General features: G+C 40.0%; 1 protein-coding gene across 1 annotated transcript in view; it reads left to right on the top strand.

Moving 5' to 3' along the window:
* mtor (mechanistic target of rapamycin kinase) overlaps positions 1–15,243 on the top strand; it is a 107,628-nt gene that overhangs the window by 72,717 nt on the left and 19,668 nt on the right. Inside the window, exons 35-44 of the mRNA XM_074680973.1 lie at positions 3,082–3,207; positions 3,990–4,121; positions 7,504–7,619; positions 12,273–12,390; positions 12,944–13,141; positions 13,588–13,688; positions 13,870–13,966; positions 14,138–14,236; positions 14,346–14,468; positions 14,986–15,168. Coding sequence (XP_074537074.1) covers positions 3,082–3,207; positions 3,990–4,121; positions 7,504–7,619; positions 12,273–12,390; positions 12,944–13,141; positions 13,588–13,688; positions 13,870–13,966; positions 14,138–14,236; positions 14,346–14,468; positions 14,986–15,168 — 1,293 coding nt within the window. The remainder of the gene's footprint in view (positions 1–3,081; positions 3,208–3,989; positions 4,122–7,503; positions 7,620–12,272; positions 12,391–12,943; positions 13,142–13,587; positions 13,689–13,869; positions 13,967–14,137; positions 14,237–14,345; positions 14,469–14,985; positions 15,169–15,243) is intronic.

The raw sequence follows: 15,243 nt of genomic DNA, 5'->3' as shown, positions 1-15,243 counted from the left end.
AGGTGGTTGTGAAGTGCTCATTACACAGCTATAAACCTTTGGCTGCCTGATGATGAACTGATACCAAAGTTGTAAAAAAGAAATTCCCCTCAGTCTATTTTTCATGTTTTGGCCAAAACCTGAACATCATGACATAGGTGACGGTTGACGATTTGTCACATTTAGTAGTTAGAGCTGACCTCTAACCCCTTCCATAAAAAAGCACATTACATAATAAACTGAGATCTATTTGGTTTCCTTTTATGCTATTGCCGGTGTTAAATTAACCAAGCAGAAATTTCCAAAAAACTGTGGCTTATTTTGTTTAACCCAAACTGTAACCAAATCTTCCTACTTCCTCAGACTGATTATGATTACTGCTATTATCATTATTAAAGACGGGCTCAGGAACCACTGATCCAAAACTAGGTGGAAAAAAAATTTGCCGCCAGCAAAGGTTTTGGAATTCAAGACAAATGCCATCCAGCCTTAGATGAGTTCATGTCTGCCATAAACATGTTGATTGACAATTCTAATATAAGTCGGGAAGATAAACTTGTAAGCCGTTGGTTTGTGATGCACCATTCCTGACATTTGACATCACGGCTGAGCTTTGCAGTTTAATACCGCGTGTAAAAAATGAACTTACACTTATTCCACGTGAGCATTCCTGCCTCTCGTCTCTCGTCTCCTGTTCAGATGTGCATGACATTTTGGAAAAATAAAAACCCAAAAAACAAAAACATGTATCATTCTTGCCCTTTACCCAGCGTAAGCCCAGGAGATTATATTAAATACGGAATACTCAGCGCGTGGGCCTGCTGCTGCTGCTGAGAGGGCTCCAGGATACTACTACACAAAAGCATGCAGACCAAAGTGTCTCACAACAAAAGGAAGAAAAGAAGGAGAAACCTCCTCACAGAGTCTTTGAATGCTGGATTTCTTCACTTGCTAAAGTTTTTGGTCTTGTTTGACTTTACCGTTGCACACAAACACACACTCATTCATGAAAGATGAAGTCTCTCTTGAGCATCTTTACCTTTTCTGTTAGTAACAGATGAGGGTTGGTCAGAGGAGGTATTTAAGTTCAGGAGGGTCCTCCTGACCAAACAGACAGAGTTCATAATAGCAGCACCGGGGCTGGAGCTGCACTGCTGACAGGTTTCTCCTCTCTGCAGTGATTTATAGAAGGCTAACCTCACACATTTGTCAGGGAGTCCCTATCCTGCTCCCCTACGCTTCCCTCCTCGCTCTAACAGTCTCTGAGATCAAAGGGTTCGAGGTTTGGTCAGGAGTGAATGATAACGCAGCCTCCCACTGCTGCTCGGTGAATGATTGACTTCTTGCACTTCCATCATTGTGAGAACCTGATTGACTTTCGGACTACAAGGTGTAGGTTTTTCTTTGAAACTGTGGTGCTTTATTTGCTCCCTGCTCAGTCTTGTGCCTAGGCTTCTGTCAGTGCAGATCGAAAAACATTTTTAACTCTCCTCTTTGAAAATATGGGGTCAAAATCCTCCTGCTCCTCTGACAAATTTCTATCAATTTATCTCACACCTAAATCAGAGCTTTTCAGCAAAATTGTTTTTTCTTTGTGCTATTTATCAAGCCATTTCAAGTATCTTTAGTAGTGGCAGTACATGTTATTTGAACTATCTAAATTTTAATTTTTTTCTCTTTTTAGCTTCACACGGTAAGCTTATCCAAATGTAATACTCACACTTGAAAAACAGCAACAATATAGTTGTGAGACATTTCATTTATTTTGTTGTTGTTCAAATAAAATTCATGGAGGTATCAAAAAATTGTCATTCCTTGGAAAAGTTATCCTGAGAGGAAAAAATGATCTGCCTCAAAAAAGGAGAGTTCAGATTCCTGTGAGAATAACACAAATGCAAAAAAAAGTACAGATACAGTCAGAGAGGTAAGATTGTCTTTGTTTTAATGCACACTGTATACAGATTTAATTTCATTACCCTAATTATAGAGCAGATGATTGATCATATTAATCTTTCTCAAAAAAATGTTTATTAGGTTATTGAGTTCATCAGTGATTTATCAATGTTGCTCTCTTGTAAACAGTAAACACATCACTCCAAGGCTGAGGGAGGTTGTCAGATGTTCAAATCAGGGGTGTTTCGGTTAACGGTGCACATTAGACCACTTTTCCACCATTATGTCCCCATTTACACCCAGATTTTCCTCCAGTAAAGCAGAATGAACTTGATAATTTGACATTTCCTTCCAGCCTTTCAGCAGAATGATGTTTGGGATTATTTGCAGTAAGATCCAGACTAAACTGTTTTAGTCTTTTTAACCACTTGTCAGTTTCTTCCAGACCACTGCACTCAGCCCTTCATCCTATCATGTTAAGCCTACTTAAGAAAAATTATAGTGTTTAATTCTAGCCTCATTTTTGACCACTTACTAAAAAGCTACTTTCCAACATATTTCTGCCATTTAAGGTTACAGAAAAAAACAACACTCTGTGAACAGATCTGAAATGAAGAAGCAACCAAATCACCATTGCTCCTCAGGGAAGTGCTCACTTAAAGACTTGATTTGTAAGAATAAGACTTAATTTGTGACTGATAGTTGCTGCCCAACATATGACTCTCCTTAGTACATCTGTAGCCTCTTTATGAAATGTGAATTTTGTTTTGTCTACCCCTCCAGGTTGGTTTTTAATTTGAGCTGCATATAGAGGATCATACAGCACAAACTATTTTTCATCAAGCCGGATTACTTCAGCATCTCATCTGCCTGCCTCTGCAGCACTGTGTTATATCACGATGATGAGGTCATTAAAGCTGGGGTTAGCAGAATATTTAATAGAGGAAGTCAGCAAGCTGCACTCTGAAATATATGAATACAGACGCATGCTTTGTGATTTTCTGGCACGTGAACCTGAACTCACGTGGACGTGTTTAAGACAGGGACCACTGGTAGTAATAGCAGCCCCCTTGGGTTTCATCTGTACCCCCCTCTCACGTGCGTTTTCTCTCTTAGAGTTTAACGAGTGGGTTCCACTCTTTAAAGGGAATAAGAGAGGAGTCCTGTGTTTAACCTGTCTTTATCTGTTGTTCCTGTGTGTTCCTCCAGGGTTGTCAGCGTATTGTGGAGGACTGGCAGAGGATCCTGATGGTCAGATCGCTTGTCATCAGTCCACATGAAGACATGAGGACTTGGTTGAAGTACGCCAGCCTCTGTGGGAAGAGTGGACGCCTGGTCAGTACATTGACATATATGAACAAAGCGCTCAGTATTCTCTAATCTGCCCCGATCATGCAGAGCTAATCATAATCCCATAACATTCAGAAGGAATAAATCTCAGGTGATTAGATCAGTCTTGTGAGACGGAAAAAGGAAGTGGAGCTCTGACAAAGTTAAGTGCAAGCATGAACTCCAGCCATGAAATTCTTCTTCATTTCCACCTGTTCTCCGTTGGGCTTGATGAAAGTAGCACAGTTTCCTCAATGACACTGTTTAGAAACCTGAGCCTGCATATCTGCACAATTAAATTGGTGCAATTTTCCGTCCTTTACCTCACTGTTGTTGTAATTGATTGCACAGGGTGGCAGACAATCATCCAGTTTGTCTCTTAACAGCACAGTCTTGTTGTATTTAAAAACACACATACAAAGAAACACACAGAGCACCATAATCTTAAAGTATGATGTCACTGAAAAACTGAATCTGATTGGCTTGTGTGTTCAGGAAACCTGATAATGAGGGGTTGGAAAGAATGACCCCCAGAAGAGTTTCTGCTTCTCTTTGTCTTATAGGATTTTCTGAATTTACATTTCATTCCAACGATCTATTAATGTACTGACCTTTAGAGCTTTTCTTCTCTTTTGTTACTGACTTATAAAAGTTGTACAAGGTACAAGTTCAATCAAGCTTTAAATGTCTTGAGGTCCCCAAAAACTTTCTGGTTTCCCTGTTTAACTACAAACTCTCTGGTGACTCATTTGTTCCCTTTGCTTCTGTTGCTGTCTGCATACCAACAGGCTCTGGCCCACAAAACGCTGGTGCTCCTTCTTGGTGTTGACCCCTCCAAGCAACTGGATCACCCGCTACCCACAGCCCACCCACACGTCACCTACGCCTATATGAAGTACATGTGGAAGAGTACCCGCAAGGTCGGAAAAACTTTTTGTCTAGCTTCCAGTTTACATTTATTCTTGTTTTTATCTTTCGAACAAACTTTCCAACTTAAGAAAAGTGAAGGGAGCAGCAAGGGGCATCTCTGCACTTCACGGTTTGTAGCTGGTGTTGAGTTAACATGCAAGCTTCAAACGCGACATCGGGCTGCAATCAGTTTCAAATACGACCGAAAGGCTGAGTTTAAATCACTGCCACCTCTGTAACATAAAGTGCTTATTAAGTTAATGTTGTGAGAGAAAGCCTGAGAAACACTAACGCCAACAAACCACATCAGGAAGAAAGGAAACAGAAAGACGATTAAATATCAATCTGCTGACTCTTAAGTCGAGCCTGAACAATCGCTCCCACCAGGATCTCTAAGAGTAATTTTGTGATTATAGACAGAGACTATTGAAAGAACAGAAAGACCTCCGGCCAAAGAAAAGCATTCAGCCAGCCTTCATTTAAGAATGAAATAAGCTAATTACATTAATAGGTGAGTTATTATATCTAAAGGAAATTGCTCATGGAAGTTGTCTAATCTTGTTGCAAGATCATCCTGTCCATTCTGATTTTTCTCAAAGCTTCTTTGTTAAAGTGTGAGCTCATCATGGTGTAGATTTCTGATGCATACATCGGAATAGCGAAAAAAAAACTTTTTAAAGTGAATAATAACTTTAAAGCCAAAGCTGATAAAAGATTTCATTAACATTTGTGTAATACATCAAAGCCAGACTTTTTACTTGGTTAGGATGTGTAATAGCAATTCTCAGTTTGTTTTTATGAGATTTGCACGTGTTCTTTTAATTTGACAGACTATTTATAGAACTGCAGATGCTTGCAGATATTTAAGTGTTTGGTTAAACGTGCGCCATTTGCATGCAGGGTCTTGCAGGGTCAGCAAATAAAGCTTCATTTTGTGTAATTTTGCAGAGTTTTGCACATTTTCTCATACAAGTCTGAGTTCATCAGTGAAACTAACTCAGCTGTTACATCTAGATGAATGTTGTTGTTATTAATCTTTCATACCCATGACGACAGTGGATGAAGTAAGCCTCTGTTAAAAGGTTACTAATAAATGTTAGTATTGATTCATAAACATTTGGACTTTTTGTGGCTGAGCATCCAGAACAAAACCACCTGCCAAACCTCCAGCGGCTTTGGCCTGATACTGTACTGTATGTTTCAAATTACATGTCAACAGTGCAGTTTGGGATTTGCACTGTGCCATTTATCTACCCAACACACACACACATGCAGCCATTGACAAACAATATATAAGCCCCCAGGCACACGTAAACGGTGCACATTTATTACCAGGTGTTGAATAGTGTTTGCAGGTCTCATTAGGGGGTTTAGGTAAGTGTGAGCAAACGCTTTGCTGTTGCTAGGGCCAGCAGCAGTAGTCACGAGTCAGATCAGAATACAGATACACACAGGATGGTCAGTTTTGTGTCACTCATCACACTGCTAAAACAGAAACAGTGGGTCTTTTCTCAGGGATCATTAATATGAATTAGAGGCAAGACAGCGTAACCATGACAGAGTCACTGCTGAGTCCAGTAATTCTAATATGTGCTGAAAAGACTGTGAGTTGGTGTTGCTGGATTGGATTGGACAGTAGGCTCCAGAGAAGCAGTGGGAGATGACAGCTAAGAAAATACAGTAGTGCTTAGACTGGGCAGTACACTTGAGGCATACTTATTCTCATCTTGAAATGGCCAGTTTTGCTCTCAAAAGTTGTCCTATTTTATGATGTGCTGCACACTGTGGAAACCAAAAGTAAAGGATGTATTTTAGTTGATTGAATGAGGAATAACTCATTCAGATTTAAAATCTCTCTTTCAATAATGTCTAGACAGCAGCACATATAAAACAGTTTCTGAGAGACAAGAGCAGCCACACATACAAATAGGGATAGGAATTGATAAGATTTTGTCAATACCGATGCCCTTATCAATTCTGCTTTTCGATCTGATTCTTTATAGATTCCCTTATCAATTCCTGTTGTGAATTTTGAACATTTAATTGAGTTTATACTGTAAGTGAATTAAATGTTGGTCCCTGAGTCTGGATATTTCTGGGCATAATTATACAGAAACAGGTAAAAATTGCACACAATGTGACGTTGATGTACTGTGTTGTAATATATTAATAATTCAAGTAGGCCATCTAGTGTCTCAAAGTGGTTACAGCAATGGTTTAAGTTGTTTGGAAGCTTTCCATAGTTATGAAGTCAGCTACGAGCCTTTCAACTGCCTGTTAGCTTTTGACATTTGAAATTCTCACTGTTTTTCTCAAAGAGTTGATGTGATATGTTTCTGTGATGAAAGTTGAAATTCTATTCTAAAGCTAAAGTTATACTGACGTATGCTACCTGCTAGCATATCAATGCAGTTTCCCATATACAATAGCATCAAGCCTGCGCTTTTTTGTTATTTTGGTAAATAAGTTAATTTATAGACTAATGTACATTTCTCTTTAGAGTCAGTTCTTCAGTAAAACTTCAAGCTGGAAATCCTTTGTCAGAGTTTTCTTGTAAAATGTTATCTAGCTAATAAATTAAGACAGCTGCAGCAGACTAGTCGACGTAAGGCCTGGCAGCTCCGGCACAATGTAAAGAATTGATAAGGGAATTGTTAAGCACAAAGGATTGAATAGATTGAAACATTTCTTATCGATTCTCAACAGGAACCGGTTTTCGATTCCCATCCCTACATAAAAACACAAGACACTAGGGCTGGGATGATACGCTATTCTCACGATTTGATTCTATTACAATTATTGGGGTGTTGATTCGATTTAAGTTGCGATTTTTCAATATTTATGATTTTTAGTTTGCTTTTTTAACACAAGACCATGTGAAAAAGTTAAATGATGATGATAATGTCTACAGCCTATATCAGGAGCCATATTTTCCTATAAAATGCACATCACGTGAGTCAGAGAGAAACATTTCACCCTCTGCTGGAGAAAAGTGGTAGCTTTTTTCTAATCCAGTTTATAAACAAAGACTGAAATGAAGAATATGAATTAAAAAAAAAAGATTTTTTGACAGAGAATCACTATTTTGATAATGTCAAATGAAAAAATCATGATGTATTGATTTTCCATTTTTTCTCCCACCCCTACAAGAGATTGTATCTGGAAACTATTTAGATATGCGACGTAACGTGTCTACCTCAAAACTTGTCAACATCACCTTAAATCCATGATTGAGACTTTTTTTAAGCTCTTTCTGGAACTTGTATTATTTTTTATTCAAGCTAGAGGGAATAAACATAAATCCCAAGTTAATAAAGTGTGTTTCGAGCTTTTTTTTAAACCCTTAAGAACAAAAACTGAATGCCAGCTAACATCTACGTTGTTTCTCTGCAGATTGATGCTTTCCAGCACATGCAGCACTTTGTGCAGGGAATGCAGCAGCAGGCCCAGCACGCCATAGCAGCTGAAGACCAGCAGCACAAACTGGAGCTCCACAAACTCATGGCAAGGTCTGTTGGTTTCCTGGTTTATGTTCTGTATCAGCAGATTAGCAAAAACCCTGATTTTTCTGTGACATTGTGATTCATAGACAGTTTTTTATTTCAATAACTGATCAAAGACTTAAATATCCCTGTGGTCAGACGAAAGACCTGTGTGTGGCCTTACCTCAACTCCAGTGCACGAACATTACATAGAGATGAGAAGAAAGGGCTTACTCTGAAGCAGCAGGTAAAAGTGGAGTACATTTGGAAAGACTGAGACAGTGGACAATAGAGGGACCCACAGGTTTCAGCTGTTATATAACTGTTCATAGATCACAGTCCAGCAGGCTATTTTAGAGGATATGAGGAGAACAAAATCAAAGCCTGAAATTTGTAGCTTTTCAGATTTTATTACATTTAACCATCAAAAGTTCCTTTTTTAAGATGGAAAAAACAAAGTTTGAGGCGATTATTTTGTTCCGATGCAGATATAACCTGTGAAACGCCTGAAACAAATTCAAATTTACCAAAAATGAAAGCCAGCGCACCATTATGTGTTGGGATGTGGTTTGATATTGCGAGTTGTGTCCACACACTGGCTCTAGCACAATGGAGAAAACCAAAGCTGCAGTAAGGAAAAAGTAACCTCATGCATTTCCTTGCCTCGTGTTGTGATCACACGGGGTCATAAACAGTTCGTTCAGCCTTTTTTCCATGAGCATGATAAAATCTGGCAAAGCACCTTGTCCTTGTCCCTTGGCGTCCTGTGGTCTTTTAATTTCTGGCCAGATTCTTTGATGTCTCACCTCAAATTTCACAATGAAACGTGGGCCCTTGTGACATTTTGTCCTGAACAGCTCCTTATCACAGACATGACACAGCGTAGTGGTTTGGAGCCTCACGTCTCCCACTGGGTGTTGTGCTCTGGAGCTGACAGCGCTGGCACACCTTTGGCATCTTTCCACTATCATCACGTTAAGTGACTGTCGGAAAAGATACAGTTTGTGGTCTGTTTCAAACTGTCGTCAAGACAACTCCCTTTTCTTTGACATTTTAATAACTATCATGTGTTTCAGACAGCGTTGAAGGCAATTAGAAAATGGAAAATTTCCTTATAATTGCTTGGAATGACTTCAAAGTCTTAAAGAAGTCGTTTGCATCATCTTGTTAGCAAATGGAAATATTTGAACAGGATGTCCAAAGTATCATCTTCTGATTTGTCGACTGTCTGCCAGTGAAGGAGAGAAAACCATTACTCTTTAGAGTCTGCAGTGCATTGTGCGGGTCAAACAATCCAAAACAAGCAGGGGGTGTGACCTGGGCGCAGACAGGTATAATCATAGCGCAGTAAATCATACAGTAGTCTCACCTGGCCTCGTGCACAAAAGCACATCAGTCATGTGCACCCTCCCACGTCATAAATCATCGAGGACAACGTATGAGCGTGACAACAGGCAGAAGGGGCTTTTTTTATTTTTGCATCTTTCCCAGAAGTGGCTGTGGCAGCCTGAGGAATGCATGTCAGAGAAAACACCTGTAAAATAAGAGTCAAGACCAGCTCTCTCCAGACGTGCTGACACACTTTTTGAATACAGGTCGGCTGTGTGGTATGGAGCACACCTGGACTGCTCACGTCCTCACAATCACATGGATGCCTCCACTCTCCCCTTAAAGAATCCAGAGCTACTTCAGCACTGCTCAAACCATGATCTATAACTCTGGCGTCTCCTGTCAATAAACATGTTGTTCCAACGTCCCTGCACAACTCATCCTCCTCCTGTTTTTTCCCCTCAACATTCAACCTGTTCACAGTTGACAGAAACCTTTCACCACAGCTGAACTCAAACTGTACGCTCACATGGAAAAGCACTCAGAGAACATGACGTATTCCCAAAAACAGTTTATTGGAGGTGCTTTGCAAACAGTATTCTGACGGCTTATCCCGGGGTTAACAACAGGGTTTTTGCCAGTCACTCAGTTATATGTGAATTATACGTCTTGGCCTTGCAAAAAACAACTAGTTCAAGTATTGCTTGCAGCCATGTGTTTATGAGTATGATGGATCCAGAAGAGTCCGTCCTCAGGGAGGCCTCAGAACAAACTGTCAGGTTAAATTAAAGGAAAAACTGCTGAGTAACTGAAAATCTGCTGATGCGATCCCAAAACTTTTCAGCAGATGATCGCCTCAGGTAGTGAATCTTTTGATAAATGCCTGAATGATTTTCAACTCTTGTGTGATTATCTCGCTCCTTTTAAATGGACTACCCCTGGGTGTACTGAACACCGCTGCCAGCTCTTTATAAGCAATGACAACATAAGCTGGGTCATAAACTCATGATGAGGTGCCTCTGTTTCCTTCCCTCTAATGTTGTCATGTAGTCATTGAATTACTACAGAGCCTCTTTTACAGCTTCGTCCTCTGACCTCACAAATTTTTCTGGCCCCACAGGATGTCTTAAGATAGTTTTCTGCAGCATTAAAAGTCAAAGTATTTTAATATTTACAGAACTGGATGAGTACTAGCTCATTTTAAAGTGGAGTTAAATTAATGTGTGTGTGTGGAAACTAAAGACCCAAGCTCAGATGAATAAGCCTTAAACTATTACCTTGTTAGAAAGACTAATTCATCATAGTTATACTAAATCTGGTGGTTAAGAAATAAACTGAAATACATTTCTGTTCCTGCAGGGTCCTAAAGTATCAAGATCACCGACAAGCAGCAACAACAACAGTTTAATTGTAGTCATTTTTTATATCTCTGTTTTAGACATGCACCCATTGATTGGCTGGCCGATCGATCTGTGCCGATTTCCTTAATTTTGGGGGATCGGTGATCAGCCCATCCTTACATATGAAACTGATGTTGTATACCTCTGGGAAGGACTGACAGCCAGCCATTGTTACTTTTTGTTTTAAGACCTAAAACTCAGGACACTTTATTGATTGTTTAAGTTAAAACATAAAGATTTTATTGTTTCACAGGAATTGTTCATTGATTTTCAATAAAATTAGATTGGAGCATTGAAGGTATATGCTGTCAGTTATAAAAAAATAAGAAGTAGAAATTGGTATTGGCCCAAATCGGTATTGACAGGTCAGGCTTTTTAAAGATTGTTGATCGTTGATTGGCCAGTAAACTGTGATTGGCACCCCTTCTCTGTTTTAATTTTTTTATTATCAAGTGACAAAATTTAACTACAAACAGCTTTTTCCCCCACATGTATGATGAAAATAAAAACCCAACGTGTGGTACACGTGACTGATGAAAGAGCTAGTAGGAGGATTTTTTGTAAAAAAAAAAAACAACAACAAAAAAAATTACTTATTTGCAGTACAAGATCAATGAAAATCACTTTGTGCACAGGGGGCACCAGAGTCACCACACACCTTCAGTTTATTGCAGGAGCTTTAAGTTGCATTAACTACTTTACATATATTAGGGATGCACGATATTGGATTTTTGCCGATATCCGATATGCCAATATATCGAAACCCCTTTTGGCCGATACCGATACCGATATACTTGTGATTATCAGTATCGGTATCGGCCAAACAAGGTTTCGATATATCGATACTGATAATCACAAGTTTGTTTGTTTTTTTCACTGTAAAGAAAGCTAAGTCTATCCTGTACTGGAATTTATATGTTACTCTTATTGTGACGGTCCTATTTGTTTAAGAAACACACATAAAACAAAAAAAAAAACATTTGATTTTACCATAAATACGAAATGTATTATTTTTTCAAACTCAAGACATTCAGTATCCTTTAGATCACATGAACTTTAAATGTACAATGCATTTTTAAACATAACCAAGTTGCATTTGATTATTTTAGAGCTACTGTAACAACCTGGTGACAGACACAGAGCTCTGCAGTGCAAATAAATGAAGTGCTACATTTTATTTAAGGAGCTTATTTTTCAGATGGAAAATAATAATAATCCTAACTGAATAGCACCTTATCGGCTGTGCTTATCGGCAGAAATGTTCATATCTGCCGATACCGATAAACATGTTTTTAACCTTTTATCAGCCGATACCGATATTGTGCCGATAATATCGTGCATTCCCTAACATGTTATGTTATATTTCTCAAGTCAGCGCAGTCCTTCAGTGCTGTAAACTACCGTAAACTGTTTTAACGTTGTCCTGGCGAGATTTTGCTCACTGGGAGCTTAAAGCCAGTCTTAATTTTGAACACTGGATAATAAAAAAAACTGATGGAAGGTTTAAGGAAAGGCTGAAAACAGGAAAGCAAAAACAGAAATTACTCGATACTTTCAAATGTACCTTAGTGGGCTGCAGTCCTCCACAGGGTTTGTGCTCCTTGGTGTGTGAAAACTGTTCGACAGCTGCATGGAAGTAGCACACCACATTAAATATTCCTTTGTTAGGAGCTGTTTTAGTGGAGCTCTCTGGCTCTTTATTGTATCAACTTACACTAGTTCCTGTTTTGTTTCAAAGTATTTTTCCCTGGTCTGAGGAACCAAGCAGAAATAAAAGTTTAGTTTGGATGTTATCGCCTCGACTGCTGCGGGTTCCCCTTCAATGTGTTCTCTGAAGATTTGAGTGAAATAAATAAATGAGTAAATTATTAACTTTTATAACTGCTGGTATAAAAGAAAGACATTTATGACTCATCCCCCGCTGAGTTTCTGTCTCTCTTCTTCTATGCAGATGTTTCTTGAAGCTTGGGGAGTGGCAGCTCAGTCTGCAGGGCATCAACGAGAGCACCATCCCTAAAGTCCTGCAGTATTACAGCCATTCCACTGAGCATGACCGCAACTGGTACAAGGTCAGTCCTTCCCTCTCAACTCTAACCTTTCACTCCTGACTTCTCTGTGGCCTCGGTAAAATCCCAGCTGTGTTAGCGCGAGGTCCCCCCTGACACTGATTTGTCACCAGGAAAACCTTAGACCTAGTTTTATCACCCTCTAGCCAAACATGTCATAAAATATTGTTGGTTTAGTTTTTGAGGTTCTTCCTCTGTTCACAGCTCGTTTATTTTGCTCATTAGATTGTTTTACTTGTAGTGCCTCTGTTGAAGCATCAAAGATAAGAGTTGATGGCAGAGCTGAGAGGAGATGCTGCAGGCTACAAAGATGTCACTTCACTCACACACCCTTTTCCCTAGTCACTCCACCAACTCCCTAAAGCTCTCAACCTTAAATAGCTGGTTGTTAAACACAGTGAACATTGAAACTTTTGCATTTGGATTAGCAAAAACAACCCGCTGGTAGATAACGGTTTCACAAGAATGAGGATTGCACAACCAACAAACATGGAAGTCATTTGTGGTTACCACTTTTTTAATCCAGTTTAACCCACTTTCTTTCATCTGTCCTCAGGCCTGGCATGCCTGGGCTGTGATGAACTTTGAGGCGGTGCTGCACTACAAACACCAGAATCAAGGGCGAGATGAGAAGAAGAAGCTGCGACATGCAAGCGGTGCCAGCGCCAACAGTGAAGCTAGCAACAGTGACAGCGAGGTGGACAGCACTGATCACAGTCCTGTGCCCTCACCGGGCCAGAAAAAGGTCAACGAGGTGAGAGTCACAGAGAGTGGGTCCTGTTCACATACTTTACCATCAGTCAGTGTACTTCCTGTTCTCCCACTCCAAATGAAGAAGAAGTAACAAGAGAAAATACCATTTCTGTATGTGCAGTGTTTGAGCTTTGAGTATCCTCTTATTTCTGCCAGACGTTGTAAAGCCAACAGCAAAGATCCCAGCATGCAGAATTGAGAATTGTTTGAAAGATATAAGAAGTGTCCTTAAATCTTTTTACAGTTCAAAAACAATGCTTATTCAAAGCCCATAATATTCTTGGGACAGGCTGAGCATCATCTCTGGACCAGTTATTGTAAAATGTTGGTCTTCCAATTTAAAAATCACTGTTTTAGTGTAAAAGAAGTGAAGAAAGCATCTACACTGCAGGATGAACATTGTCTTTTGCATGAACCAAACATCTGCCATGTGTTCTTCCTCTTCAGGATCTCTCGAAGACGTTGCTCATGTACACAGTTCCGGCTGTTCAAGGTTTCTTCCGCTCCATTTCCCTGTCTAGAGGCAATAACCTGCAGGACACACTCAGGTGAGTAAGAGATGCACTGAGCCGGGCATTCAGGCAAACACACACCTGATTAGAGTCACAAATGCTCTCGGACACCATGCACAGGTGGTTTGTGGGAAAAGGATGACCTCTGGTGGCTGATTGTGAGCGCCTGTCTCCAAATTAAAGAGATTTTCTGTGCTTTTGTTTTTTTTCTGGTCAGGGTTCTGACTCTATGGTTTGACTATGGTCACTGGCCTGAAGTGAACGAAGCTCTGGTGGAGGGCATAAAGACCATTCAGATCGACACTTGGCTGCAGGTAATACAAACACACAAACTTCAGCTTCCCCTCGAGTCTAAAAGTTATGCATGAGTGTCCTTAAAAAACAGACATTCAAAAACACTGAAATGACATTTCCTGCCTAGTTCAGCACTTTCTGTTTTAACATAACTCAATGAGTTTTTATTCCATTGTGTCTCTTCTTCTCAGGTGATCCCTCAGCTCATCGCTCGAATCGACACTCCTCGAGCTCTGGTTGGTCGTCTTATCCACCAGCTGCTGACAGACATTGGACGGTATCATCCTCAAGTAAGTCTGCACATGCTGCAAGTGATGTTTCTCTGTAAGAATAAAAAAAGAGCACGATTCATGTTGTAGTTTAAAGTTCTGTCAGTGAACAGTGATTCCTCTCTCCCAGGCTTTGATCTACCCGCTGACTGTGGCGTCCAAGTCCACCACCACAGCTCGGCACAACGCTGCTAACAAGATCCTGAAGAACATGTGTGAACACTGCAACACTTTGGTCCAGCAAGCCATCATGGTACACAGATTTGATCAGTTGTGTTTATCATTACACAAAATACTTCTTTTAAGCCATCATTTGACCTTAAAATAAATATATATTCCATCTGTGGATCAGTAAGTGTCGACTTTACCTCCTTAATTGGTGTGACTGTTCCTATTTGGAACAAGATCTATAATTAAGTGTAGTTATTGCCTGCATAGAAGATCAGAGTTGCAGCATTACAATCAGGCGTCAGTTCTAAGAATATCTGAGTTGTCTGTTCTGTCTAACCTTTATGAGAAAACGTCTTTGAAGAATGAGTCATATTGCTGTTGCAGAGCAGGTATATCTGTAAAGCGCGCTTCTTTTTAAGAAGCACTTTATCTGCTGTCTGCTGTAGAGGGATCAACCTCGTCTTAATAGGCTTACACTTGATGTTCTGAATTTTTATTTACCAACCGGAGAGTGTAACCCTAAACTTCATGTTTTTCCCTCAGAGTTTCACAGAGAGTATTAAAAGTCTAAACTTCTGATCTTTGTTTTCCACACCAAGGTGAGTGAGGAGCTCATCCGAGTGGCCATCTTGTGGCATGAGATGTGGCATGAGGGCCTTGAAGAGGCCTCGCGTCTTTACTTTGGAGAGCGCAATGTCAAGGGCATGTTTGCTGTGCTCGAGCCTCTGCACGCCATGATGGAGAGGGGACCGCAGACGCTTAAAGAGACCTCTTTTAACCAGGTAGGTCATCTCAGATCCAGGTTAAATTTGGAGTGTTACTTTATTTTGTTTCAGACTTCTGTGATTCTGACTGCA

This window comes from Halichoeres trimaculatus, unplaced genomic scaffold (assembly GCF_033239565.1).
Source record: "Halichoeres trimaculatus isolate MK-OKI-2021-1 unplaced genomic scaffold, fHalTri1.1 fHalTri1_scaffold_11, whole genome shotgun sequence".
NCBI lineage: Eukaryota > Metazoa > Chordata > Actinopteri > Labriformes > Labridae > Halichoeres > Halichoeres trimaculatus.
Note: the sequence above shows the minus strand (reverse complement) of the source record. Positions and strands in the feature narration are given on the sequence as shown.